General features: G+C 46.6%; 8 protein-coding genes across 9 annotated transcripts; 3 read left to right on the top strand and 5 right to left on the bottom strand.

The window, feature by feature from the left end:
* Positions 1–523: 523 nt before the first annotated feature.
* On the bottom strand, positions 524–1,881 carry LOC129582305 (uncharacterized). The gene has a single exon (XM_055473806.1). It carries the CDS (start codon positions 1,828–1,830, stop codon positions 760–762), a length of 1,071 nt encoding a protein of 356 aa, XP_055329781.1. The 5' UTR covers positions 1,831–1,881; the 3' UTR covers positions 524–759.
* A 1,468-nt stretch (positions 1,882–3,349) lies between these two features.
* Positions 3,350–8,402, top strand: LOC129582217 (WSCD family member GA21586-like). 2 transcript variants are annotated; one of them, XM_055473674.1, is made up of 5 exons: positions 3,350–3,853; positions 4,075–4,245; positions 4,306–4,494; positions 7,379–7,621; positions 7,683–8,402. In XM_055473674.1, the coding sequence occupies exons 1-5, from the start codon at positions 3,649–3,651 to the stop codon at positions 7,805–7,807; spliced, it is 933 nt and encodes a 310-aa protein (XP_055329649.1). In that variant the 5' UTR covers positions 3,350–3,648; the 3' UTR covers positions 7,808–8,402. The 2 variants fall into 2 exon arrangements, with proteins under 2 accessions (XP_055329649.1, XP_055329648.1); XM_055473673.1 differs by having other exon boundaries at positions 7,379–8,402.
* On the bottom strand, positions 7,167–9,240 carry LOC129582471 (uncharacterized; the record flags this gene model as incomplete). Its single annotated transcript, XM_055473984.1, has 2 exons — positions 7,167–8,052; positions 8,371–9,240. Coding segments are annotated over 2 exons (1,077 nt in total), but the record flags the coding sequence as incomplete, so codon positions are not given.
* Positions 9,241–10,696: 1,456 nt separating this feature from the next.
* LOC129582270 (uncharacterized) lies at positions 10,697–12,293 on the bottom strand. The gene is made up of 2 exons (XM_055473760.1): positions 11,860–12,293; positions 10,697–11,540 (listed from the first exon to the last, which is right to left on the bottom strand). Exons 1-2 carry the CDS (start codon positions 12,217–12,219, stop codon positions 10,968–10,970), a joined length of 933 nt encoding a protein of 310 aa, XP_055329735.1. The 5' UTR covers positions 12,220–12,293; the 3' UTR covers positions 10,697–10,967.
* A 1,154-nt stretch (positions 12,294–13,447) lies between these two features.
* On the top strand, positions 13,448–16,762 carry LOC129582252 (proton-coupled folate transporter-like). Its single transcript, XM_055473730.1, has 6 exons — positions 13,448–14,228; positions 14,343–14,496; positions 14,566–14,705; positions 15,029–15,437; positions 15,555–15,819; positions 16,251–16,762. Exons 1-6 carry the CDS (start codon positions 13,974–13,976, stop codon positions 16,534–16,536), a joined length of 1,509 nt encoding a protein of 502 aa, XP_055329705.1. The 5' UTR covers positions 13,448–13,973; the 3' UTR covers positions 16,537–16,762.
* Positions 16,763–17,930: 1,168 nt separating this feature from the next.
* LOC129582470 (trace amine-associated receptor 7g-like) lies at positions 17,931–19,240 on the bottom strand. The gene is made up of 3 exons (XM_055473983.1): positions 19,028–19,240; positions 17,981–18,427; positions 17,931–17,942 (listed from the first exon to the last, which is right to left on the bottom strand). Exons 1-3 carry the CDS (start codon positions 19,238–19,240, stop codon positions 17,931–17,933), a joined length of 672 nt encoding a protein of 223 aa, XP_055329958.1.
* Positions 19,241–21,043: 1,803 nt separating this feature from the next.
* LOC129582190 (uncharacterized) lies at positions 21,044–23,483 on the top strand. Its single transcript, XM_055473634.1, has 2 exons — positions 21,044–23,153; positions 23,238–23,483. The coding sequence occupies exons 1-2, from the start codon at positions 21,576–21,578 to the stop codon at positions 23,244–23,246; spliced, it is 1,587 nt and encodes a 528-aa protein (XP_055329609.1). The 5' UTR covers positions 21,044–21,575; the 3' UTR covers positions 23,247–23,483.
* Positions 23,484–24,132: 649 nt separating this feature from the next.
* LOC129582469 (trace amine-associated receptor 13c-like) lies at positions 24,133–25,471 on the bottom strand. Its single transcript, XM_055473982.1, has 2 exons — positions 24,617–25,471; positions 24,133–24,222 (listed from the first exon to the last, which is right to left on the bottom strand). Exons 1-2 carry the CDS (start codon positions 25,469–25,471, stop codon positions 24,133–24,135), a joined length of 945 nt encoding a protein of 314 aa, XP_055329957.1.
* Positions 25,472–27,713: the final 2,242 nt, after the last annotated feature.

The following is a 27,713-nucleotide window of genomic DNA, read 5'->3' as shown; positions in this document are numbered from 1 at the left end:
TTTATTGCCGGGCGCGGGTCAACTGCTTTGCATAGATGTTTAGGCAGAATGTTAACAACCTGTACCGGCATTTATACAAGTACACAACGCCGGTGGTAGGCAGGTAGAGACTGGCAGGCTATACAGGCAGGCACGCTCGCTCTTGGCGGTCTTTGTGCGAGGAATGCGCGCATTACACCGTGCAGTGTGTACACAAGGTCAGCGGTTAGCCACGACATGTACACCGAATTGCCCTATGTCCCGTCTAAACCATTCCAGTTGTTTGCTCAGCTGACTGTGGCCCAACACGCTAATCGCTCGTAACAGTGTCGCATCTTGACAATTGACAAGAATAACGCGGACTGACGTGGACAAGTAACAAAACCGTCACGGTTAACATTAGCGACAATTACGCAGTATTCGTGTGTACACAAACGAGAAATACAACTATTGTGCAAAACGTTATACATGTAGTTATGTATATGTACATAACACTGAGCCGTATGTGTATAAGCGATATATTTGAACACTGCGATCAATGCTGCTATAATTCATAAAAAAATTTAATCAGTGTTCTCGATTATCCGAAACACTTCGCAATGCAGCAGCAAGTCCCTGTTTGCAATAAACAATATAAATTGTAATCTGTACACAGTAATGTTTTTCTGAATCCGGAACAGAATAACTGTTAATTTTTTACGGAGCAAGAAATTTATAAAATTATTGCTGATTCCAAAGAAAATACTACAGTCATAATTAAATGGATGAACTTTCCCGAAATTATCCGATTTGTGCGTTGGTAATCGCGTACATCCCGGCTTCCTCCAGCCCCTCCGGGCGGCCGTTCCTGTACATGACGAACACCTCCACCTGCTCCTTCATCCCAAACCGCTTCACCAACTTCCGGGCGTTGCCGTTCTTGGAGATGGGCACCGCTACCAGCAGTTTCCGGGGTTTCTTCTCGTCCAGAAACGCGGCGAAGAGGTGCGCCGCCACTTCCGGTGTTTCCGCGTACAGCGGCCCGATCTTCCACACGCCCTCCTCCAGATCCCGGATCGTCCCGTACCCCGCCACCTTCCCGCCGCGCACCGCCACCCGCCCGCTAATCTTCCCGTCCTTCACCAGCTCCCGGAGGAACGTCTCCCGGGACGCCGGGAAGTACTTCCGGTCGAACGCGGCCAGGTCCGCCAGATCCGTCTGGTTAATATTCTCCAACTGGACACCCTCCGCGGTGAACTCCTTCGCATCAAACCCCCTCCAGAACCCGTCATCCAGCTCCCGCTCGTACTGCACCACGGAATTCCCGTCCTTCGCGAATCCCTTCTTCTCGTACTTCTCCGCCACGTCCTCCTGCGCGAACAGCTGAGTGACGCGGTCGCCGGTGTGCTCCAGCGCCGCCTCGAACACCGCCACCCCGAAGCCCTCGCCCTTCTCCCGGTGGTCCTCCCGCGTAATGAAACACCCGACCGTGGCGAATTTGGGATCGTAATTAATAGCGCACATAAGGGAGACCACTTCATTGTTGAGGCTGGCGGCGTACCAGGCGCGGGGGTCCACGGCCAGGATCAGCTTGACGTCGCTGTCGCGCACCGTCCAGCCCTCCTTCCGGCCCCATTCCACCGGGAGGTGGTAGTCGCGGGGGTCCAGGTGGCCGATGCGCACGGACCCCGGCTGGTCTTTCGCGGCACTTCCGGCGTCGGAGGTCTTCGCGGCACTTCCGGCGTCGGACATGCTGCGTGGAGGAGATCGGGAGTTGAGCAAATTGGTCAGCGGCAAGAGACTTATATACTGTTTCCACAAACACTGATGCGCGTGCTTGAAAAGCGCGTTATAAGTCGTGCTAGCGAGCATCTCGTTGAGGAGTTTAAACTTGACTGTTTACTGAATTTCAGCGTGTGTCGTTGCCGGCACTCGCTGCGAGTATAGAAGCCGGCACCGTAATCTGCTTGCGCCACTTTGAACGCAGAACGCACGCGTATCCGGGTTATTTCCACACACATGGAAAATTCCGGCATGGCTTGCGTTATATATGTACGCGGTAGGCTTTCCTGCATGCGCTTCCAGTAACTCAGACCGCGTTCTTAGTGCAATACTGCAATGTACGATATACAGAGTACACTTTTCTTACCGGCATATATTAGTTAATATATTGCGGGAATATAGTAACATGCAGTTACTGTAGTAATAATCATGTAAAACAATTAACTCGGGGAAGTGCGATAACAGCGGATAAGGCAACCGCCCGTAGTGGCAGGATGGTGAGCTGCACCGTGAGCGCTACTGGCAAGATCAACTCGATCGCTGCAATCAGCAGGGCGCAATCCGAGGGAAACCGAGAAACGGCTGAAAAAGGCGCCGATGGGGGAATCGAACCCCGGCTACGTCGTTAGATCCGCGTAGGCAGTACCACTGCACCACGGCGCAATACGTTGAAATCCTTTGAAAGATTTTGTCGCTTTACGTGAGCCGCTTCTCTGCTCACACCCCCTTTGCAGCTTTCGCTACGTCCTCGTAGCGAGACTAAGCGATCCTTTAAGCGGCGGCTCCGGCTCACCGCATTCTCTTTTCATTTTATCATTTTATTCATTTTTGCTCTGTTCCTCCCGTTCGAGGTTAGCACACTGGTCTCATAGGCGAAGTGGACGTACCGAACCTTGATCTGCTACCAAATCAGCAGGGCGCAATCCGAGGGAAACCGAGAAACGGCTGAAAAAGGCGCCGATGGGGGAATCGAACCCCGGCTACGTCGTTAGATCCGCGTAGGCAGTACCACTGCACCACGGCGCAATACGTTGAAATCCTTTGAAAGATTTTGTCGCTTTACGTGAGCCGCTTCTCTGCTCACACTGCGTTTATCGCAGTGTATAAGCAACATGCCTTGTTGGTCCAGCGTGCTCGCAGCAATTCACATTTCAATTAAAGGTCGAAATTTCAGCACGCAGACGGATCAATATTTTTAAAATTTTTTTCTTCAGTAAGTTGTAGCTACCGTTGTAATTTTTAGTGTCGGCACTGCATGCTTCATAATTACTTCACAAAGCTGATATATACAGTGTATTACGGATGATCAAATTTATTACAGGGTCATTGCCACGCGACACGCGGCAACATTCAGCCACTACGCGTCCTACATTTTCCGTGCAGCACCGATGCCGGCAATGTTGCCCGCCCTCGCATTATTTAGTTCTTAGGAGTACTTCGTACAGATACTTGGTTGATTGTCACTGCGCATACAAGTATCAGTAATAACATAACATAATATTACGCCGATTACAGTTTATTTTACCAACTCATGCAGGTTGAACGTACGATGTATCGCTTCGTCTTCGCGGTGTACATATTCGCATACCGTACTCGCTGTAATAAACAAATCACTAGTGCTCCTCCACGATGCGCTTCACGGAAGTGCGCGTTATATGTTGAGTGACGTGAAGAAAGTTTCCTCGCTTGATAGTATGATCGCCGACGTTCACCTCCTTCGTGCGTTTATTCGATCAGCAGAATCCATGTGCAGAATCGTTCTACAGTGATCAACCGGTACTGCGTTGTTCGCATTCTACGAAGATCATTCTTGCGACGCCGACATTGGTCTTTTGTGCAGCACGAATAATGCAGTGCCTGTTTGGCTTGCATAACGTTGATCAGAGAATTGTGATTAGCGGGAGCTAAATGCGCCAGCGCGGCTGTGGTCCTGCCCTGTCCATCATTTGCAGTCTTCCCCTATGGTTATGCACCATTTTCAGTCTACAAATCTTAGTTGTGTTCCACCGCCCGCAGACGCGGACCGCTCTCCAAGATCCACCGAACCCGGGAGCGGATAATGATGATAACCTAACGGAATGGGATAACGTGACCTATATTCTTAACGCTACTGGTCGGTGCTGGACCGCACCGCAGTGCTTCCACAGTTCCACGTATACGTACATTAAACAAATACAACGTATACCTCTTTAATTGAAATAGTAGCCAGTTCGCAAACTTCTAGCAAAATAAGCTTGCGCTGCGTATAGGCACTACTCTAGAGTAATTAAGTAACTCTAGTTTAAGCATGCATGACAAAACAGGAAAAATCGTGTACGTTCTTCTTTCTTGCAGGCGATGTGTGTAATCGATCCCGGCCGCTGCCCAAGGGAACCACCGTTGTTCCGCAGACGGCGCTGCTCAGTCTGCCCGGCAGCGGCAACACGTGGCTGCGCTGGCTGATCGAGCGCTTGACCGGCGTCTGCACCGGCAGTGTCTACCACGACGCCGCTCTAAAAAAAGCCGGTAATGAGCGTTGTTTTACACCGTTGCGGTTATCGCCTTGATCGCCCGACGTGTGTTTAGGGTTTGTCTGCGAAGGCCGGCAACACGGCGTGATGACCGTCAAGACGCATTTTGTGCAGCATCTCCAAGCGGCGAAGACCATCCTCCTCATCCGCAACCCTTACGACGCGCTGGTCGCCGAGTTTAAGCGGGTGGCGTCCGGAGGCAATCACACCGGCGTCACCACAACGGATCTCTACCACTCACGACGTACGGTACAGTTCCGACGAACACTTGCCGATATACGAATACAGTAATACTTTAACACGAAAGAAAGTAGAAACCTTGCTGCGACCTGGCACTCATGTACTGCCTCGCGTTAGATAAACTGTCGCTCTCGGCTGCGGCTAATTATACATGCGGTAAGCCGTTACAATGCGCTCTTCTTCTGTGTTTCGATAAACAGCAAGAAAACACTGTACAGTACTGTATAAAAAGGCATCTTAGAGTGAGTCTTGAAATTTACTATGACGACCGCGATAGTACGAATAGCACACGAGATCGTCCTGAAATGGTCTACCATGACGTGTACGATGGTGATTGCAGTAGCAATTGTATTCCGCGAGTCCGACTGTGATCCCACGTAGTCGTGTCCGTAAATACCATAGCGAAATTTTTTCGCTATCGCAGTGATAGCATGTGCGATCGCCATGCCAAATCTCCAGTGTCCGTAAAATCTGCTATAGAATGTGTCATGGCTCACATGCTGTTTCTACGTTGCTAGATAGCTGCGTAGAAAACGTGGATTTTAGTGTTTCCTGCTGTTTTAACATAGCAACTTCACGAACTTCACCTCAACAGATGTCTTTTTTTATTTCGATAGTACTTCTCAATAGTTCCCAATAGTTTAAACTGGTTAAAATTCCGTTAGCTGAAAAGTTTCTCAATTTAAGGGAAGTGGCCCGGTACATGGTATCAAATTCGTGTACAAGCACGAAAACTTTCACTTTCGCGCACTCCCAAACACACTTTTCTATTGTTTTATGACATTCTGTAGCCAGATGATGTGTATACACTGGCGTGAAAACCGTTTGTGCGCGCAACATCCGGTTGCGGAGTTATGGGGGTAACAAAATTCCAAAATGTTTAAATGCATTCAGGTGTACCAAAAGTCTCATATGGACTGCTCTCCTTCAAATTTTGCACGTAAATGCACATGGCCATGAAGATCGTTTTTACACGGATCCAGAGTTCCATAATTTTTTTCAGATTTTAAAATGAATTTTAAAATTTTTGAAATTCATTGTAAAATTTCAAAAACATGCTAAAACAGTGGATCGGTGTAAAAACGCTTCTCATGGTATGCGCATTTACGTGCAAAATTTGAAGAAGATCGATCCATAATGAGACTTTTGGTACACCTAAATGGATTTAAACTTTATGGAATTTTGTAACAGCCATAACTGCCGAACCGGTTGTTGTGCGCACAAACGGTTTTCACGCCAGTGTATACTTCTACACATCTTCTGGCTACAGAATGTCATAAAATAAACAAAATGTGTTTGGGAGTGCGCGAAAGTGAAAGATTTGGTGCATGTACACAAATTTGGTACCATGTACCGGGCCACTTCCCTTAACTAGCAGCAGCATTTGATCACTAGAGCTATGTTGTGCACTTTGCAGTATCAGTTAAAAACAGTTGCAGCCTTTCAAATTGCTGTTTATTGCGAGAAAGTTTTTTTTTCAGCAACCTACGACCATAATAAAGAAAAACTACTTTTTTTAATAGCGAAAGCGATCCCACGGCGTGTCATTTGCTATAGCATTGCATTTGTCGGTTTTATAACTCGCGAGTCCGTAAATTCACCTACGATTTCGATAATGGACGATTAAGAATCGCGATCGCCATCATGAATTTCAAGACTCACTCTTAGAAAAAAAGTATTTGTCTGCGTGCTGAAAATATGAGAGCCTTTAATGCACGCCGTCATACTAATACACCGTTATCGTTCTTTACCCGAATAAACATGGACTCTACGGTACTTCCAGTGCCCCGGAAGTAATTTTATTGATGCAGTATATCATCAGGATTGGTGCAGCGGATCGACACTTAGCGATATGCTTTCCGATTTGGCTGCTGCCCCAATCTTCTTTAAAGTTTAAAGCCCGAATCAGTCGATCATGGGATATGCCGATAATGCCCGATATGGGTCCAGGAGCCGGCCAATCATGACAAGAGGTAACAACCGTTCTCCATGCCGGATACCATAGTATTACAGCTATGGTATCCAACTTGCATGGAGAACGGATATTATCTCTTGTCATGATAGTATCGTTCCTCATCGGACCTGCAAACGACAGAAATCAACTGAAAAGGTATGCCACCGGGAAAGAAACAGGTTGAATGCCTGGCACTCATAGTGTTTTTATTCCGGTGGCAAACTGCGGCTCTCCTCTGGATCACTCTGCATTAACCGCAGATGTGGAGTAGGAGAATGATTAGCACGAACATCGTGGTTATCGTTCTTATACTCCACATTTGCGGCAGTGTTATGATCATCAACCAACATCAACTCAACATGCAGCATGTATATCAACATGCAGCATATATGCGCAAGCTCCAGCCGCCCACGACAACTCCAGCTCGAGACTGTCCAAAAAGGTCGTAGTCAGAGAAATGCGCTGAAATACCATTTCCCACACCGAAATACGGTTTTATTCTAGCCTTGTTTACATGACGTTTTTCTGTCGTTGATCGGAAAAAGTATCACTATTTTATCGGCAGATCGCAGTGTATCGTTATTAGGCTTTATTTGTGATGTGCAGGTCGGCTTGCCCTTTTGGCGGCGCCAGAAGTTACGTGAACATGCCTTATAAGTTACGTGAACGTGCCTTATAAGTTACGTGAACATTTCGTAATACTGCGAAATGGGCTAGTCGAATTTTGTTTGTCAAGTCATATCTAGCAAATTCGTGTCGCCTGTAAACGCAAGATAACCTAAGAAAACATAAGAAAAATGTCGAAGTAATCTCATCAGTTCTGCTCTTGTAAAAAGAATATGGAGCGTTATGAGATGTGAGCGGTCATACGTAGCACAACGGCCGTACATGTGTACAGTATGTACAGTATATCTATACTGTTTACTGTCGGCAGGTTTCCACGTGATGGTGCACGAGCTGGGCGCCACCTGGCTGCCCTCCATCCGCTCCGTTGTCAGCTCGCCCGGCAGTGTTCTGGTGGCGTTCTTTGAGCGCCTGAAAGATGATCCACAACGGGAACTGCGTCGGCTGGCCCGCTTCCTGTTGGTGCGGGTGGATACGGCACGCGTGCGCTGCGTCATGCGCTCTCTCAACGGACCGGCCAAACGTAGTCGTACCCCACAGGACGTCAATAAAGGTCAGCTGTTTTATCCCGCGGAAAAACGCCAACTGGACGGTGATATCGCTTATGCATCCAGGTTACTCAAAGCATTCGGAATCCCCAATAAAGACATGCCGGATTATTTGCAGCAAGCACAGCGTTAGCAAGCTGGTTATTTATCGAGCATTTAGTTTCATCGATATCTACGGCGCAGCGAATTAACGATAAACATTCCAGCAATCGTTAGGATAATTAAGCGTTTAATAGCGGCTGACATCGAATCCCGACCGGAAGTACGCCGTCGGTCTCGTTAGCGTTAAGCGGCTTTCGTTCAAATCCACGGTCTTTTCCGGGGACGGCGCATTCTTCCGGAAGCGGACCCTTCTGCAGACCAGCCACTGCCATAACTGGATCAGGATATTCCGCGCTTCGCGACGATATTGGCCACTCATCGCGTAAAAGAAAGCCTACGCAGAAACCGGCATCAATAAACCGAGAACCGTTTGATTAAAGCTTTTAATGATGCTTCAAAACGCAGCATGAAGCACTGTGAACTGTAAAGGTTGCAGGGCACAGATTTATGTGCATTTATGCAAACTGAACCTGTCGCGTTTATTCATACATGGGTTTATAATTTATTAATTATTTATACAGTACGTACCCGGCAAAAAATTCTTTATATAAATAAAATTAACAGAGTTATTTTGTCGTATTAATGTACTTTTCTACTGTCGCCTTTTCTTAGCGTAATTATGTACTACTCTAGGTAATTTTTTAATCCTTACCGGTTCGGCAGCAAAAGCCAGATAAAAAACGGTCTTGGTGCAGAGCAAAATTCGAATATCGCTGTTCAGCGGCACAGCCAACAGCAACGGTATAAACGACAGCGGAATAAAACACACGCAATACCAGATAAACGAGTAGAACAGTATCTTCGCCGTGGCGATGCGCCGCTGCATCTTCTCCACAAACACCGCATCCACAATCCCATTCAAACCCATCACCCGGTTGCGGCACACCTTGCAGTACCGGCTGAGAAAGACGAAGCTATATAAAAATCCCACGGCGCCCAGCGGCACATACAGCGACAGCAGCACCAACATAAACAACAACCGCCCCTCAGAGCGGACGATATTACAGGCCCCGGACGGCAGCAGCGCCACCTGGATGCGCGGCGACAGGTACTGCGGCAGCGCGCACCCCAGGGCGATTGTCCAACACACGGCCAGCTGTAGCACCACCGCCCGGCGGGAGGCGACGCGCGGGTAGTGGTGCGGGAGGAGGATGGCCGTGAACCGGTTCAAGGCCAGCGCGGCGTCGGCCCAGGCGATAAGGGAGTAATTGAGGACGTAGAGGAAGTAGATAAAGGGGCAGGGGAGGGTCAGAGGTGGTGGAGGCGCAGGAGGAAGAAGGTGGTGTTGTTGAGGGGCGCCTGGAGGAAGCACATGAGCAGGAGGAGCAGCTGGTAGTGGGCGATGAGGATCCCGGAGCCGGTGTGTAATCGGCCGAGGCGGGACATGGCGATTAAGAGGAGGATGATGGCCAGGCCCCCGAGGGTCTGGAGGACGGAGGTCAGGACGAACCAGGAGAGGAGCACCGGGAAGGACACCTCGATCAGCGTGGCGTTTACCGTTGTATTGACCATGGCATGACCTTTACAATTTACATTAAGGAAGTGGGCCGGTACATGCTACCAAATTCGTGTATCTACGCGATAGTTATACGTTTTGCGCACCCCGAACATTTTTTTGCTTTATTTTATGGCATTGTGTTTCCACTTGCCAGATGATTTGTGTATATTCCAAGAAGTTAAAATGCATTCAGGTGTACCAGGCAAAAGTTCGATTATGGAGCGATTTCCTTTAAATTTTGCATATAAATGCACGGAGAGCTTTTTTACACTTGACCACGGTTCAGATATTTCTCTCAGATTTTAAATTGAATTTTAGAAATTCTAAAATTCATTTTAGAAGTGGAAGAAAATGGTACAACTCTGGGTCGGTGTAAAAACGCTCTTCATACTTATCGTTACGTGCATAGATGTGCAAAATTTAAACAAGACTGGTTCATAATGGGTGAGACTCCTGGTACCCCTGGATCCATTTAAACTTTTTGGAATTTTCTTACAGCCATACCTCCCGAACCGGATGTTGCGCGCACCATCGGTTTTCACACTAAGGTATACAAATCATCTGGCAACAGAATGTCATAAAAACAACACCAAAAAGTGTTTGGGTGTGCTCGAAAGTAAAAGTTTTCGCGCACATATAATATCTATATGTACACAAATTTGATACATGTACCAGGCCACTTCCCTTAAACACTGTAGACACCTTTTACATTTAAGCACTGAGGAATAGATTTACTACTAACATCCAGACTTATGGTAACATTACATTAAAAGATTGTTGACAACATTCGCCACCTGGAAACATACGTATTGGACTAAGGTGTTTGTCTAATTAGCCAACGAGACAAGTGTCGTGTTCCGACGGGAACGGAACGGATTGCCGTACTTACTGTACATCTCCCACTCATCCGCTGCAGCGCTTCTCAAATATCGCTGACAACAACCACTGTGCGATCCGTACCATGACGGATCAACGGAAATGATAACGCTCTCGAGATGAACCTACGCGTTCAGTCTTTTACAGGATTCATTCCTGTTGCCTATAATTCTAATAATTATTTGTATATACGTGGTGTACCGGAAGTGTCGATATCTTATAATCTGAGCTGGGATACTAAGCCTGAGGTATTAATTTCCTTCGAGCTTTGGACAATTGACTGATCTTACACAAACATACTGTAATAATGAAATGTGTCTGGCGAAGCTCGACACCAGCATACTGCACATTATGCTGGTACTACTACTTGTATACAGGTAAAGTTTGCATGTAATGTAATTAGGCCGCCTATTTCCGTAGTCGGCTGAGGTGGTATAAATCTTTCACTTTTATAGAAAACCTGTTACTGTATTGTATCGTTTCTCAGTAAGTGTTATATCACGAGGTTTTATTATTGTACATCAGTTTATATATAAAATACTATGTTTGCATTACGTACATATGTACGTGCATATGAACATAACTATATATGTGATATGGACATAATAATCAATATTTATTGGTTTAGTCATTACCTAGCAGTTTAACATCATACATAAAAACAGATCACAAAACAAAGTAAACAGCACTTAAACCATCAGAACGTGGAACAGTTGATGTAACCGACAGGGCATTCCCGCGCTGTATTTCGATGCTAATAATAATTATGTAAATAGTACTCGTACTCGTACTCGTACATAAAAACTAGTTTTGTTAGGCTGTAGCTGTTAAGTACTAGAGTGCTCAAGTTAAAGTATTGTGTCATATAGTAAATGTTAATTCTTAATAAGTACACGACAACCATCAACAACTAACAAGTGCCAGCAACGACAGTTATATAATATATGATGCCGGCAAAATAACCCTGCGCATCGATTATTTAGCACGTGCCGATCAGTGTCAACCGTCTGCCTTCTAATACTGCAGTTTCGCAACGCCCCTTCCGGCGTGACGCAGAGGAACTCGGTGGGCGAGTAGACAGCCACATCGTCGCAGCGGTCCTTGACGTTCCTCCAGCGGCCGTCTACCCGCTTCTTCGTCTTGCCCTGCGCGTCCACTATCACGATATGCTCGAAGTCGTTGGCGGCCACCCCGTGACCTTTGCGCTCGTACCCCTCCCAGCTGCTGCTGGCCCAGCTCCAGCGGAACAGCTGTCCGTTGCGGGTGGCGTACATCAGGAGGCCGTCGTTGCCCATCGCGGCGTCCTTGGCGTTGGTGGCGCCGTCCACCGGCACGAACTCCTTCATGGCGTAGTGGTACAGCTGGCCGTTGCTGGCCACCAACAGGGCCTCGTCCACACTGCGCGGGGACAGGCGGGTGAAGGTCGTTCCCCTTGGAACGCCGGGAACCTAACATATTTTAGCGTAATAAAGCGAAAGCACATTTAATGTAATGAGAGTAAAAAAACCAGGGTTGGAACATTTTTGTTTTGGTTTTGGAAGTAATTTAAAAATTTTGAAAATTCTTTTTAGAATTTTCTTACAGCCATAACTGCCAAACCAGATGTTGCGCGCCGTTTGCCGGTTTTCTTGCCAATGTACATATAAATCATTTGGCTACACAATGTCATAAAACTATGCAAAATCGTGTTCAGGAGCGCGCGAAAGCGGAAGTACACGTGCATGTACACATATTTGTTAACAATATAACCGGCTTTCTACGACGTACCAGTTCGCCGGTTTCCTTGTCGGGCGTCAGCCGGTACGGCTGCCCATCGGTCCCAATATACCACACCGACGAGTCGAAGGCGTTGTCGACAAAACGCACATTACTAAGCATCTTCTCGGCGCGGGCCTTATCGAAATCCTTGCGGAAAAGCTGATTCCGTTTATCCACGTACCAGTACTCGACGAAACTCCCGGTGTTCAGATCGCCACCGGCCGCCGACACGACATTGCGCTCCAGATCCTGGTTCATCGGGGAGATGTGCGGTTCCGGCATCTGTCCGCCATCGCCGCGGTCCGGCTGGCCGTTGCGGGCGGCCGTTCCCAGGGAGACGCACAACGAGACGATCGTCAACAGAAGCATGATGGTGCGGAAATAAATATCCTAATTTTTCAAAATGGATACAAGATACTGTGGGGCACTGTGCGCGGTGTTTAAAGAAATAAACTCGACACCGATCGGTGTGAAAAGCCACCGCCGCAGGGCGCGTTAGTCCGGTAACCAGTAAACATCCGGATATGATCACACGTTTAGTACTGCCGTTGTGGATGAGCACACCACATGTACAGTGTCCTCTGTGCGCAGAATGCCGGGATAATTAATTTAAGTGTTAAACTGCTTGTTAAACTGCAGGTGCATCGCCACGAGGCAGTTTGTTAACCGCAGTAAATGAACTCGCAACAATTCAAGCAAGTAGTAAATTTTTTGGTGGACAGTCGAAACCGGCATGTGGTGTCTGTGAGTACTTCCTGAACGCGGAGGAAGTTATAGAACAGTTCCCTACAAACCTGTTACATGCGTCCGGATTCTACGTAGTCCGTTTAAAATTTTATTGCTATAATAATTTTTTACACAACGTAGTTCGTTTTATTAACTGATCAGTTTTATTACACAATTTGGTTTTTGAAGCGCTCAGAGATCAAGACATATCAGGACTTGCTATAACAAGGCGCAACCGCGAATGGCTCATTAAATCAGTCGTTTTCCGATTCGGCTTCATCCAGAACATCCTGGGCGAAACGAATGATCCGGCTGATCTCACTGTCCGAGTACATGGGAATCAGCCGGAGTTTCGCTCGCACAACTTCAAATTCCTTTTCATACAGTCGGCTGGCCGGGAGTTTAACAACCGGTGGTGTGTACGAAGCAAAACCAGGGAAGTCTTTGCAGACCATCCTGGGATCCCACGGATAGATACCGGCTTCTTCAAACCCCGATTTCACGCTGGATTCCATGGATCCGCTCCAGTTTTCTATCAGACACGCCGCAAAATTCTCCCTGGTCACCTACAAATTAACGTCACGCGTCTAATTAAATTTTGAGAAATGTTCCGATTTTATTGAATAATTTCAGTGTCCGCAAATTCGCAACTAACCGGCTCGGTGGCTGAATGGCTCAAATAATTCTTCCAGTGGCGCTTAATCGGGCTGAACACTTTGAGATCCCGGGAGTAGGTTTTGGTTGCTTGGCCAGCCGGGAACATTACCACACGGATGTTCCTTCCCGACTGGGCGCATTCCATCAGAAAGTCCTCGTTGTACACATGGCTGTTGTGGCCGTCCAGCATAATTAAATTCTGCAACCCAAAACCCAGTAAAATTTGCTCGTACAAACAAATTCGTAATAACATACCCTTTAGCGCGAAACATTCAATTTAAAAATATTTTTATTAGGCAACAGCCTATCCAAATAAAATAAAGTGCAAGCGCGGGGACAACACTTCACACTCAAAATTTAAACATAAAAAACAACAGAATCTGTGCCCTTCCGTGGATTAAAACTTAAAAGGTAACGTGCTCAACTTTCCGAATTTTTCCGATTATAACATACAATAGTTCGCTTAAACCAGGTCCATAATAATTAAAAATAATAGTTCAATAAATAAAAATATAAAAATAAATAATAATAATTTAGAAATTTTATATAAAAAACTAAGAACAACTGGAATTTAAAACTGGGACAGTACCTTGGGAGCAGTCATAGCGGGTATCAGTTCATGCTTCACGTAATCCAAAAACACCTCATCATCCATAATCACCGACTGGTTCACGCCCAGCCAACAGCGATCATCGGCTGCTCGTGAACTGGAAGCCAAGCGCAAATTGCCATCGGACAGTATGAGCGGACGCAGCATGGTTCCCGCGGCGTTTCCCCCCGCCAGCACCGTAATTAACTCCCTCGCCTTCCCGTCGGGCAGAGAGGCGAAACTCTTCTCCCCCCGACGCGGCAAGACCAACTTGATTTTCTCTGCGACAGAGAAGGCGCTCTCGTCCAGATTCCAGACCCCCCGGGGGTCCTCGCCGGTGATGGCGCTGTACGCGCTGGCCAGCGGGATGGTCGAGCCGGTCTTTATGGAGTTGATGAAGAACAAGGTCAGACAAACTACTGCAAAGGCATTTGCCAAAAATGTTTTCATTAACCAAGAACGAAAGTTAGAGACTTCCGGTATCGGTCGGTGACGGTGGTAACCGGAAGTATCGTTGTAGGTGTGCTTGGTGGATCTGCAACTATCGCCGGATGTCTGTCGTAATTTGATGAATGAGACCGCCGCCGTGGAGGTGCAGACGGGCATGATGCAGGTCAAGACGTATGAAGCGCTCATCGACGCCGTCTCCTGCGTCGTCTTCTCCATTTTTCTAGGTAAGGACGAAATACTGCCGTACTGCGAACATTTATGATTGATCATGAGCGGAGTTTGGTCGTTATAAGGTTCGTGGACGGATGAATTTGGGCGGAAGATATTCCTGTTCATTCCCTTCATCGGCTACGTGGTGGCTTACGCTTATACCACGGCTTATACATACTTCCAAATGTCCGCGTATTATCTCCTCGTTACTCCCTTCCTTTACGTACGCTCCTGTTATACGTAATTAAGCGTACATAAAATTTAAGGAGCTTCTCAGATATACTCGTATTAAAATTTCTGGTTAGTTAAAATTTCTGGTTAGTTAATCATTAAAATAAATTTTAAAAAGTAGATTATTGTTTTCTTTAAAAACGTTGATTGAAAAAGTTAAAATATAATCTAAAATTTTATTAATTAAAATCTTATATACTTAGTTGTCAAATTTTCTATACAATCATAATAAATGGTAAATAAATTATTTAAAACTGAGTCAATATAAATAATATACATTGGAAAATTACACAGTTAACATGCATTCGTTTGCAGTACTGTACCGGCGCCATGCTATGCTTCAACACGGCGCTATACAGCTTCCTGGGCGACTACACAACGGAAGCTAACCGCGCAATCAACGTCGCCGTTATCGTCGCCCTCCGCACTGTCTCCCGTGACGCCGGCGGCGTTCTCGGCGGTCACATGTTGGAGACGTACGGCGACTCCGCCCCCTTCTATCTCATCACCCTGCTCTTCCTCGCCGGCTTTCTGTACGTCTTCTTCTTCATCCATGACCTGGCGCCCTTCCACAGCCCCAAACGCTGCCGCTGCGGCAGCGCCCTGGCGTGTCACCGCGCCAACGACGGCTGGCACGCCGTCGCCCGCCCGCGCGCCGGGCGGCGCCGTCTCCTGCTGTGGGTGATGCTCTTCTGCCTGCTGCTCATCGGCATCTGCATTTCCGGTACGCAAAATCTTTCCTTTCTGCGCGCTGCTGTGAAACAGCCGGTGACCTTTTTGTGACCTCTTATTTCTGGGCGCTGTGGTGAAACAACCGGTGACCTTTTCATGACCTTTACAGCGGACATCTCCGTGCACCAGTTCTACCTGGAATTCGGGCCGTTTTTCTGGACGCTGCTGGAGTTCACGGTGTTCTACCTGGTGGTGGGGGTGGTGGAGAGCGTGGTGACGGTGTTAACCGTGCTGCTGCTGAAACTGAAGCTGAACATGCCGGACGCGGTGCTCGGCGTGCTGGCCATCCTCTCCGCCATGGCTTCCCTCCTCGTCTACGGTTTCGACGATTCCCCGGGGACGGTGTACATTGCCGGGGCCGTGGGCGTCTTCCGGTAATGTAATCCCAGCGATTAAATAATAAATTGATCCCGGTCGGCTGCACAGAATGTACATTATACGAATAACGAAATGCTTCCTTAAGCGCGTATAGGGCTTCTCTGTTCAAACCCAGCGCCGGCAATTTATGCGCATTGGATGTGTTCCTGTTGAACACTGTTTGTTGGTCTTATTATTCAATTTTGAACCGCGAAGCAACTTGCCGGATTTTTAATTCCAAAATTGTAGTCTGGTGAATTCCGATAACGGACGCAACTCTAGCCTGCTAAATAGCCAACTGATTTACAGAGTAAAAAGTACCGGCGATTTATCCGCATCGCATGCATGTTCCTGTTGCACGCTGTTTGTTGATTTTATTATTCAGTCTTTTAACCGCGAACTGACCAGACAATTTTTATTATTCTAACGCGGTCATCTTTGTTGATAGGATGCTGGCGCTGGTGGCGGCGCAGTCCATCATCATGGGCATCGCCGAGCGCCACGAAATGGGCAAAGTCGTGACGATCATGATCGCACAGCTGGGCACGGCGCCCTTGTTTTCCCAGCTGATCTTCAGCAGCATCTTCGCGCAGACCAAAACTTACTGGCCCGGACTAGCCTGGATCGTCGGCGCGGTCATCCTCATGCCGGTCCTGATCGGCTTCTGTGCGGCCTATGTCATACAGAAGCGGCCGATTAAGAAGGAAATACCGGCCTCGCCCGGCAATCGCTGATAAATGACCGGGATAATGCACTTCCGGTGCGCTAACGACTAATGCGCCACGTGCAGCTAACCGGCAATTTTCCGGCTGATTGTGTAACCTATTACAGCGTTTGTTAATACTGAACATATATACATTGCAGGATAATTTAATTGTCAACAAACGGCCGCTTCAAGTATATTTGTACAAAAAATAAACCATGTAAATATATCTCCTGTAAAAATAATCCTTCTGTCACAATGGCTGCGTTAGCAAATCGCCAGCGGATCAATAACTTCGTGGACAATTGGCAGGAAAATATTTTCCGAAAAACATGTGTCGGCAATAGAGACAATGGAAACCTTCATCAGTACATCAATAGTCCGTATAACAAAATAATTCAGTCAATGAGCACCAGCGTGCGATCACGAGCCGGCCGTTGGGGTCCGTCTGTCATGACGATGGTTTCGCCGGCTTCCACCGGCCGGACGCTGTCGGCGCCGCACACTGATTTGGTCAATTTGCACAGGTAATGCAGTCGGTTGCGGTAACCGCGATTCATCGCCAGATAAATCACCTACGCACAGCCATTCACCACGTCAATGAAAAATCGCAATAACAGATCAATGTAGAAATAACGGAGAAACCAGAAATAATCGTTAGAATAATTCAGATTGAAATTCGATACTTATGCACCTCAGCGCATCGAACGGTGCACTACAATAATTAAATTTGTGAATTCAAAAATGTTGTTTATCTGTAGCAACAATACATTTACGTGAAGTAAGGTTGAAAGAAATAAATTTTGCCCATACATATTCATTACGAATTCAGTATCCCTAAATTGACTAGAAAAATTTCTCAAATAAATGTCTTTAATGAATTTTCTCCTAGATAAACATTTTCATAATTTTAATTATAATATATATTTTATTTTCCAAGATATTAATAATTTTTAAATTAAGTCAATTTTTAAGATCTAATAAGATAATAATATCTTTTTAATAATAATCTTTTTAATAATAAGATCTTTTTAGATTTTAGATCCAATCTAATAAGCTAAATTAATTACGAAACTGAATTTTATTAAGTAGATTCATTATTAAACTAATTTTATAACACTCTCAAGTAAACTTGTTAAATAAACAAGTAAATTTCTTTTGTAAATGAACATGTAGGAAATTCGAACTTAATTAAATTTGTTAAATAAATCTCCCCTTACCGGTACAACAGCGTAGCCGAGCAGCGCGACCGCCCGCAGGAGCAGCTGCAGCACCGGATACAGGCGGAACTCTTTGCCGAACATGGCGGAAGCGATCTGCGTGGGCATGAAGCAGGCCGAGTAGCAGATATACGAGACGAAGAGCATCCGTATACTCTGGTATCGCTTCCGCTGCAGATTCTGCCGCTGCAGGAACTCCTTGCTGTTATGATCGCCGCTGCTCTGCCGGCTCTTGACCCACCGCACAAAAATCACCATAAAGATGATGGAGAAGAGCAGTCCCAGCGTCCCGATGGGCAGCAGGACGCCCATGAGCAGCGACAGCCAGGAGGAGGCGTCGCTGGCAAAGGTCACGGCGCAGGCGCCCCACGGCGGCGACGCCTGGAAGACCCCGCCCACCTGGAAGTAGATGGCGAAGCCGAAGATTAGAGACAGCAGCCAGGGGATGCCGATCATGACCGCCAGCGCCGGGCGGGTGGTCCAGCGGGGGTAGTGGTGCGGGAAGCAGATGGCCACGAAGCGGTTGATGCCGATCATCATGTCGGCCATGCTGACCACCTTGTTCAGGATAAAGTAGCCCACGAAGGAGTGCCGGCAGAAGCTGCGGCTGGCGTGGGTCAGGGTGTTGACGCCCAGCGGGATGCCGGCCGTCGAGATGGTGACGAGGGGGACGAAAAGGGCGCACTGCAGCAGCAGGCTGACCTACAGGGCAGTTCCATCATTTCGTATTTCAAACGCCAGATCAAATTCAGGTTTCCGCACATATCGTGATATTCTTTCGCCTTTTACTAAAGAAAACCGTGGGGGAGCCACAGCCGCCACTTATAAGCCGCAAGAAGCGTGTTACACAGCTTTTTTCAAACAAGCCATTTTAAAATTAATAACGGCCTTCATGTGCTTGAATGCGTTAAAAACTAAAAAAATTGTTGCAGTTTTCACACAATGTTCATTTAGTTTCATATACGATACGGTCCTTTTTTGAATTTTCATATTATCATATGTACGAGTATTTTTTATATGACAAATTGTAATAAATATATTTAAGTAATCCCAGAAACGAGTGGAATAGAAATAAAATTAATAATGAGCAAAAGACATAACGTCACTTACTTTTAATTATTTAATCGACCAGAAACGAAAATTTTCCCGAATTTATTTTGGAAAATTTTCGCTTATTGGAAAAAAATAAGTAATAAAAATAAATAAATAGAAATAATTGAAAAAAAATTCTTTCTTTAAAGTTATACATTTTATCTCAGTTTTAAGAACTCATAAGCGGCTGAATTTGAATCCTTGACTGACCAGTAAATTAGCGATGAGGGCGCCGGAGCCAAAGCGGAGCTTGCGAGACGAGAGAATCCCCGTCAACACCAACAGGCAGAACACGGTGCCCAGCACACTAAGGGTCACCATCGTGTAATACCAGATCAACAATTCCGTATGGTAGACAATCCATGGAGCGTGCGCGGCGCTCCAATTAACCGCGGTATAATTAGTCGCCACCGCGAAATCCATAGCCAACACCAGCATAAACAGTAGAATTCACATAATGCTACAGACGCCGGTGTTGGCGTTTCCGGGTGGTGTGTGATGCGGATGTGAATGCGAGCGGGGAGAGGTTAAGGATTAATCGGGAATCAAGCGGTGTAGCGGATAGATGGCGGATTAATAAACAACGACAGCCGCATCATCAATAAAGCAGTGTGTGTGAGACTCGCTGCCGGTCCCATCTGGTCAATATGCGCATCACTTCCGCTGGCTTAATGTTTATGTGTACCGGGTATAACGTACACGCCCTTGGCACCCGTGCTAGCTGCTGTACCGTACAAGCTTGTCCCGTAATTTCTAACGCATCAATACAGCGACAAATACAAATTCACGGGTTGCGCCAAATTCCCTACTACGGCACGTCACGCCATACTGTCTACGCTCTACATTCATTTGGCACTTCTGATGAACGCCAGATATTCATCTAAACTATTTACTATCCATACAATTTATGAAATATTAACCTTCATAATTATAAAAATATATAAAATAGATTAACCTTTATAAAATATAAGTATTAAATTTTGTAAATCAAAATAATAATCTTAGAATACCGGTAATAATCTTTATAATTATCTTAGAATATTTAGAGGAATAAATTTGTCGTTGTGGTAGACGTAGTGTAGTGGCAGCCGTTCATAGCGCAAAACTTCGCGCAGAATGCTTGCTGTCTGTACCTTTACGTTAGAAATTACGGGACAAGTTTGTACAGATCCTGCTGCATTATGCAACGTACCGGCGGAGTGTTGAGCAGCGGAGTTCGGAGCATCTGCTCAATAATTCCCCATCGTCAACCCACGTAGCGGCGACTTCGTCGGCTTCCCGTCGAAGCCGGTTATTTATCAGAGCAGCGCTACGGCTGCACGCGTGTCACACTTTATTGGATTCTCTTTCATAACGCATTCACGCCACTCTTTCAACCTAATGAAATTTCCCGTTGTTTGTTATTTAACCTCTGCCATGTTCTGCGCGGATTTATATTAGGACAACATCACGTGTAGTACATTATTCAGTTAAGGTTGTTTGTCGGTACCATTTTCTTTGATTACGAACCACCGTCTGAGTGACTGCATAGTGACCTTTATTTACATTGCAGTACATAACTAAGTCAGCGCTTTTTATGGTAACATGTGCGAATCACGGCCTGCCCTGCAAGTGCCGGTTAAGGGAGATTAATCAACGGTGCCGGGATCACGGCCGGCGTTGTAGGTCGTTTCTGGGTTGGCGATGATGGCGGTGGCCGTTAGGCGGAGCGCCGCATCGGATACGCGCGTCCGCGCCCGGAAGCGGGTGGTAAACCTTCGCCACACACGGCGCCACGGCTTCCGGTACTGCTCGTTCATCAGCAGATAGATGATCTGCAACATACGACAATCAACTGCGGCTTATGAAGTTAGCGCAAGTGCTGGCTTTGTCAGCATAGTGAAAAGGAGTGCGCTGAACAAATTCATTTTAATACTACAAAACGCACAATTACACTTCACGCGTTAATTTTATATGTACTGCTCTGCTTCACTGTGCTATTGTACATTTATACCAATGCCTATGACATATTTGCCAAGCACTCATAAAGCACTCCTAAAAAAATTAAAAATTAAACGGTTTAAATTGCTTAACAATAAGGGAAACGGCCCGGTACATGGTGTCAAAAATGGGATATATGCCACTAAAACTTCCGCTTTCGCGCAGTCCGAATAATTTTTTGTATAACTTTATGCCACTAAAGCTAAATGATTAATTTCATTTTATTTTTCAATATGCACAACAACGAGAACCACTCAGTATAGTACAATCAGATGAAGAATTTGTCCCAGTTAACATGAGAAGGGACTGTACACAATATGCTCATAGCGTTGCCCCGCATAATCTCCAAACTTAAACGCTGAAACAAAAAGCAAGTGGAACGACTCTCGCCTGTTCTCATGAACAGCTTCTTACCAATCTCCTTTAACTCCTGGACTTAATGATTTACAAGGAATTTTTTAACATAACAAGTTAAATAAGTACTTGATACTTATAACAAGTTACTTATAACAAGTTAGTAGTTAGTTATTATTATTATTATTATTATTATTACATTATTATGACAATCCGCGCGGAGCTGGATGGATTTTGAACGCAAGATTCCTGTGATTCTGTTCGGGCTTTCGACAAAGTTACTTGGGGGGAATGTAAAATGAACCCCAGGTAATTTGGGTACGTCGTTTCCTCGGTTCTGGGTCGAAATCTTCTGTTCTGTAGAACTTTGTTTCTGCCCTTTTTACTGTCGTTTGCAGCCTCTTATGCCGCCACAGTCGTTTTCATGCTCGGGATGCGGCAAGGAATTGCGTGGATGGGGGAACCACAAGAATGCCTGCCCGAAAAACTTGTCCTCTACGCTAGAGCAAATCCCGATCGCCCCCCCAACCTCCTTCTCCCAACCTGCGGACTCCCTCCACTTTCATCTCCCCAAACCATCATCGATCTGTTGAAGGATGCGAGAAAAAAGGGAAAAATTAACAAAGGAATCCCCAGGGCGGCCCGTGCACAAGCAGCAGAAACCTTTGCCAGGGCTGTTGAGCAGTGCGTGAAGGAGCCCACCGTCGCCCATTGGACATCTCTGTTACTTTTTGCGTCTCAGTGCTTTGCTACGGAAGGAGAGGTTTCGTCAAAGAAAAAAGAATCTCTGACCGGACGTTTTCGACGACAGCTACGCGATTTTGAGAGCGGAGTTAGGTCTCCCCCCAGCAGCACCCCCACAAGCCGTATCCGTGGCGGTAGCCGGTCGACAAACGATGCAGAGCACTTACGCCGTATGGTTGAATCGTGTATTAACGAGTGTTCTGTTCACAAGGCAGTTGCCAGGTTGGCGTCGGAGGAAAGTGTTTTGAATATCGATGCCAAAGTTTTGCCAGTTCTACGATCAAAGCATCCCGATGCACCTTTGGACACTCATTTTCCCTCACCTAGCGCCAATGACATTCCTGCATTTCCCCCCGTTACGGCCGCTGAAGTTATTAGTGCCGTTTTCAGTTTTCCTAGCGGTTCTGCAGGAGGTTTGGATGGTCTCCGTCCGCAGCACCTTAAGGACATGTTGAGTTGTAAAGATGCTGTCGAGTCTCCGCTATGTATTGCATTGTGCAAGCTGATTAATTTTCTCGTTGCTGGCAAGTTACCGGAGGTGCTGAGACCTGTTCTGTTTGGCGCAAACCTAATTGCTTTGTCAAAGAAGGATGGCGGAGTTCGGCCGATCGCTGTGGGTAACGTATTGCGAAGACTAGCAGCAAAGATTGTCACAAAGCGTTGTGGGAAAAAAGCGAATGAACTGTTCACCCCTACTCAAGTTGGATGTGGTACACGTGGTGGAGCAGAAGCGGCTGTACATGCAGTCAGAAGTTTTATTCACGAAGAGCACGACGGCTTGCGTGTTTTATTCAAAATCGATTACAGAAATGCATTTAACACTGTCCGTCGTGATATTATGTTGCAGTCGGTCCTAGAACACTTCCCAGAATACTACCCGTTTGTTTTAAGTGCGTATGGAGCGCCGTCTGTCCTCTCATGTTGTGGCAGTGATGAGGATTTGTCATCCGCCACGGGGATCCAGCAGGGTGATCCTATGGGCCCATTGCTCTACTGCCTCGTCTCCCTACTGCTCTGCATCAGTTTGTTGTCGAAATTAAGGGTGTTTTTCCTGGACGACGGTGCTCTGGGAGGTACGGTGGATGAAGTTGCAGACGACCTGACTGCTATCGTCGCCGCCAGCAGCGCCGCTGGACTTAAGTTAAATCCTGCAAAGTGCGAAATGCTACTAATTGGTGGAAGTGCTGAAGAACGCGAGGTGGCCAAGAACAGGCTGCATTCAATTGCTCCCGGTGCGATTGTTTTGCAGCCTGAAATGGTAACGTTTCTTGGTGCACCTTTAACTGATGAGGCGATAATTCATTCACTGCAACAGAAAATTGCTTCGCTAAAACTTTTGCAGAACGCTTAAAATTATTGAATGCCCATCACGGATTCTACCTCTTGCGGAACTGCCTGTCCATCCCAAAGCTGATGTATACCCTGCGTTGTAGTCCTTGTTGGAAAGTGCCGGAGCTGCTGGATGATTTTGACAGGCACGTCAAAGTAACATTGGAAGAAATCACCAACACCAAATTGGACGGACCTGTCTACACGCAGGCAATGCTCCCTGTTGCCAAAGGAGGTTTGGGTGTGCGACGAGCGAAAGCACTGGCTCCTCGGCCTTTTGGCCTCCGTGTTTTCGACCAGTCAGCTAACTTTACAGATCTACAATGGCAATAGTGAGAAGTTGGTCAACGACGCGTGTGAATGTTGAAACAGGAGTCCGCCTGTGATGAATTACCATTGAATTTAGCGCGTGTTCATCAGTGCGTATGGGATAATGCTGTGATACAGAAAAACGTTGATGCCTTGTGGAAAAATGTTGGTAACGAAAAGCGAGTTGAAGCGCGCTTGAGAGCAGTCAGCACAAAATACGCCGGGGCCTGGCTTAATGCTCTTCCCGCAAAGGTATTCGGCAATTTCCTGGATGATCAGACTTTTCGTATTTCGGTTGGACTGTGGCTTGGCGCTAAGATCGTAGAACCTCACTCATGCGTCAGATGTGGAAAAGACGTAACGGAGAATGGATACCACGGACTAGCCTGCCAAAAGGGTGTTGGTAGAAGGGAACGGCATAACGGTATAAACGATATTGTACTGCGAACCTTGTGTAATGCCGGCATTGAATCGTATCCTGAGCCCGTGGGATTTTTGCGAGAAAACGGAAAGCGACCGGACGGAGCTACGCGATGGAAATGGTACCGCGGACAACCGTTAGTTTGGGACGTGACATGCAGAGACACGATGGCGGACTCCTATATCGACGCAACCTCCAAGTGTGCGGGCGCCGCTGCTGAACTGGCATTCACCGTCAAGATGGGGAAGTACAAATCGATTACTGATCGCTGTTATTTTGTCCCCATTACATGCGAAACTTTTGGCACTTATTCTGACGACTCAATTGTTTTGTTAAATGATTTGGTATATTGTTCTGAAAATCGTTTGCGCGAGCAACATCCGGTTGCCGAGATATGGCGAACTAAAATGGGCGAAAAGTTTAAATGCATTCTTGTGTACCAAAAGTCTTGTTATTACCCGATCTTCTTGAAAACTTTGCTGTAAAAGACACACGGCCATAAGGTCGAAAGTGAACCAATATCAGATCCATAGCATTTTTTACCGATTTTCAAATAAATTTTAAAAATTTTAAAATTAATTTTAAAATTATGGGGAAGGGCGTGGCAAAGAAATAGACTTTTGTTAGGCTGCAAAGCAGTTATTGGTCCTGGAGAACCTTACCGGTACAGTGGCGTATCCCAGGAGGGCCACGGCCCGGAAGAGCAGCTGCAGCAGGGGATCCGTCTGAAACTGCCGGCTAAAGAGGGACGAGGCGATCTGCGTGGGCATGAAACACGCCGAGTACAGCACGTAGGCCACGAAGAGCATTCGCACGCTCTGGTAGCGCTTCCGGCGCAGCGCCTGCATCCGCGCCGCGTCCTTCCCGCCCTCCCGCTCCCCTCCCATCCACCGCCGCACCCCCATCACCCCGAACATGGCCACGAACAGCACCCCCAACGTCCCGATGGGCACGATGACCCCGATCAATGTCGACGTGAAGGAGGCCGCCGCACTGAAGAAGGTGGTCCCGCAGGCGTGCCACGGCGGCAGCGGCTCGAAGCGGCCGCTCACGCCCAACAATAAAAACAGGGAATAAATCAAGGCGACCCCCCAGGGCAGCAGGATCATGGTGGTGAGGACGCGGGCGGTGGTGAAGAGGGAATAACGGTAGGGGAAGCAGATGGCGATGAAGCGGTTGATGCCGATCATCATGTCGGCCAGACTGATGACCTTGTTCAACAGGAAGTACGGGAAGAAGGTGGCTGGGCAGGAGAGCGGGACGCCGGCGACGGAGGCGGTGAAGAGCGGGAGGAAGACGGCGCACTGAACGGTGATGCCGACAAGGAAGTTGGCGATGAGGGCGCCGGAGCCGGCGCGGAGTTTGCGGGACGCGAGGATGGCCAGGAGAACCGCCAGGCTGGAGAGGGTCCCCAGGACGCACAGGAGCACCATCAGGCAGTACCAGAATAACAGTGGCACGGCGTATGCTTCCCATAATGTGGTAGTTGAATTAATGGTCAAGTTGGAAGCGTTCATTATCGTCGGCGCGGCTACATTCCCAGGAAATTTAGCGTGAGAAAGTTTGGCGCCGAGGAAAAAGTTGAACTAAAACGCTGTTTGGTGGATCAATGTTGTCCCGTTTGAATTAAAACTGCTAGCGTGACTTGTTGACAAGGATGAGCAGGATGCACAGGTGGGACAATAAAATCAATAAACACAATGGCAACAGGGTGACAAGTGCTAATAAAAGTGCACCTGTTTTGCTTTCGATAGAGAAACGTTTACCACAAAAAATCAATGATCAGCTGCGAGCGTCAGTGTTGGCATAATCTCGCGGATGCCGACACAAAGCTCGGGTTACCCATCACGCTCTACCGCCCCAGGACAATAGTGTTGTGTCATCTTAAGTCAAACATTTAATTATGTGGCGCATAAGCGGAGCAGATGCGGTCAACCGGGAAATTTTCAGAGGAACGGCTCGCGCGACAGCAGGTGGCACCGCGTTAGGCGAATCCCGGGCAAGGTTCGCTGCCCAGTGAGAGCCCGGAGTAGTGCCCGCGCGTCCCGGCCGACGAGGGGCTACCGGATACCGGGGTTCCTCTTCGTCGGATCGCACAGTACCGGGCTTTGTGTGACCTCTGTGTTGTCCGTAGTTTTCTCTTTAGATGAATTATGTGACCAGCCTCCAAGGATGCTCAGTGATTCCTAACCCTTAATTACGCATTTTTCCCGTATGTACAGTCTGTACTATACACAGTAGCAGTCATCGGCGTAAACAAGTGACTCTTCGTGTCCTTTACAGCAAAGTTTCAAGAAGATCGGGTAATAACCAGACTTTTGGTGCACTCCATTGGATTTAAACTTTTCACCAATTTTAATACACCATATCTCGGCAACCGGATGTTGCGCGCGGAAATGGTTTTCAGAGCAATTTATACAAATCATTTAGCTTTAGAATGACATGAAGTATTACAAAAAGTGATTCGGAGTGCGCGAAAGCGAAAGTTTTAGTATGTATTAGTTTTAGTATGTATGTAGTGATTCGGAGTGCGCGAAAGCGAAAGTTTTAGTTTTAGTATTAGTTAGTATGTATAGTTTTAGTATGTATTAGTAGCGAAAGCGCATGTATTCAGTTTTTGACACCATGTACCGGGCCATTTTCCTTAACCTTTTAAGTCTTCAACTTTCCATCTTTTCCCGTTAAAGATAGAAAGACTCACAAGATCAGCGCAGACAGAACCATTCTGACCTTTAACAGTTTTCTCCCTGCTTCTTGTGATGTGCAGGTCGGCTTGCCCTTTTTTGCAGCGCCAAAATGTTGCCGTGTTGTCAATTACGTAACACTTTGTTTGATTATTTTCGTGAAACTGTGAACTACTGTGTAGTGTCTGTACGTACATGTATCGACGATCTTGAAATGTACCACCACAGAACAATAAAGGCTGGCACACATTCTCAGTCACTACTGCTTCAGCATCGGCTTCTATACTAACTAATATATTATACGGATATGGATATTGGATAGGCTGTGTCTGTAATATATTATAATTAGGTTCAGGCAGAACCCTAATGAGGTGTGATATGGTCTGCCTCTTTCGAGCGATTTCAGAGGGTTGCAGCAGTTTCTATAACATGGACGTCTACGGGAAATGTGCGATGTCCAAGCAAATTTTGGCCTGTGTACGCTTTGTATTGCGCTGTAAAGCAAAAATACAGAGAAAAAAGTTGTGCAGCTTTAAATTCTCTATCAAACTAATACCACAAAAAAATTTCAGGTATGACAGATGCACAAAAAAATGGCCAGGTCAGTGACTCACACATGTCCAATCTGCATACTGTCTTCGACTCTGAAAAGCACAACGTGGCTGTTGTGGCCCACGATCTGTAGTTAAACGCTTATATATGCACCACCATACAGCAGCACTCATTTCCGGGCGGATATTTTCAGACACACAGGCACTGCAATGATGAAGCACGTATTGTGCTTGTAAACTGTTTGCTAGCGATAAGTTCTGAATACGGTGCCCGTTTGTCTTTGTGGCACGGCAGACAACAGAATTTTTGTTGATGCTCTGTCGCAAATTAAATAAACAACAATAACATCATGAAAATTACTAACTGCAACCTGTTCATAAGTGTGTTTTGGCATATAACATGTACAGTAGATAATTAATGCATATATAACCATTATAGTTCTTTATAGCGCATGGCTTACATTCAGGATATTAAAATTTAATATGGTTCGAGGTAATGTTGTATACAGTGTACTCTATAAAGT

Source organism: Paramacrobiotus metropolitanus, unplaced genomic scaffold (genome assembly GCF_019649055.1).
Source record: "Paramacrobiotus metropolitanus isolate TYO unplaced genomic scaffold, Prichtersi_v1.0 Parri_scaffold0000007, whole genome shotgun sequence".
NCBI lineage: Eukaryota > Metazoa > Tardigrada > Eutardigrada > Parachela > Macrobiotidae > Paramacrobiotus > Paramacrobiotus metropolitanus.
This window is presented reverse-complemented; position numbering and strand designations above follow the sequence as displayed.

What these genes read in the sequence shown, in the direction of transcription:
- LOC129582305 (XM_055473806.1), bottom strand. Translation starts at nt 1,830, where the DNA reads ATGCTCGCTAGCACGACTTATAACGCGCTTTTCAAGCACGCGCATCAG.
- LOC129582217 (XM_055473673.1), top strand. Translation starts at nt 3,649, where the DNA reads ATGCGCCAGCGCGGCTGTGGTCCTGCCCTGTCCATCATTTGCAGTCTT. An exon ending in CTATATTCTTAACGCTACTG is followed by an intron (nt 3,854 to 4,074) that starts GTCGGTGCTGGA and finishes TCTTTCTTGCAG; the next exon opens with GCGATGTGTGTAATCGATCC. An exon ending in CGCCGCTCTAAAAAAAGCCG is followed by an intron (nt 4,246 to 4,305) that starts GTAATGAGCGTT and finishes ACGTGTGTTTAG; the next exon opens with GGTTTGTCTGCGAAGGCCGG.
- LOC129582270 (XM_055473760.1), bottom strand. Translation starts at nt 12,219, where the DNA reads ATGCTTCTGTTGACGATCGTCTCGTTGTGCGTCTCCCTGGGAACGGCC. An exon ending in ACAAGGAAACCGGCGAACTG is followed by an intron (nt 11,541 to 11,859) that starts GTACGTCGTAGA and finishes AAAATATGTTAG; the next exon opens with GTTCCCGGCGTTCCAAGGGG.
- LOC129582252 (XM_055473730.1), top strand. Translation starts at nt 13,974, where the DNA reads ATGAGCGGACGCAGCATGGTTCCCGCGGCGTTTCCCCCCGCCAGCACC. An exon ending in TGGAGTTGATGAAGAACAAG is followed by an intron (nt 14,229 to 14,342) that starts GTCAGACAAACT and finishes GTATCGTTGTAG; the next exon opens with GTGTGCTTGGTGGATCTGCA. An exon ending in CATCGGCATCTGCATTTCCG is followed by an intron (nt 15,438 to 15,554) that starts GTACGCAAAATC and finishes TGACCTTTACAG; the next exon opens with CGGACATCTCCGTGCACCAG.
- LOC129582470 (XM_055473983.1), bottom strand. Translation starts at nt 19,240, where the DNA reads ATGGATTTCGCGGTGGCGACTAATTATACCGCGGTTAATTGGAGCGCC. An exon ending in CCCTCATCGCTAATTTACTG is followed by an intron (nt 18,428 to 19,027) that starts GTCAGTCAAGGA and finishes ACTGCCCTGTAG; the next exon opens with GTCAGCCTGCTGCTGCAGTG.
- LOC129582190 (XM_055473634.1), top strand. Translation starts at nt 21,576, where the DNA reads ATGCTCGGGATGCGGCAAGGAATTGCGTGGATGGGGGAACCACAAGAA.
- LOC129582469 (XM_055473982.1), bottom strand. Translation starts at nt 25,471, where the DNA reads ATGAACGCTTCCAACTTGACCATTAATTCAACTACCACATTATGGGAA. An exon ending in TGGGATACGCCACTGTACCG is followed by an intron (nt 24,223 to 24,616) that starts GTAAGGTTCTCC and finishes ACAAAATAACAG; the next exon opens with CGATCAGTAATCGATTTGTA.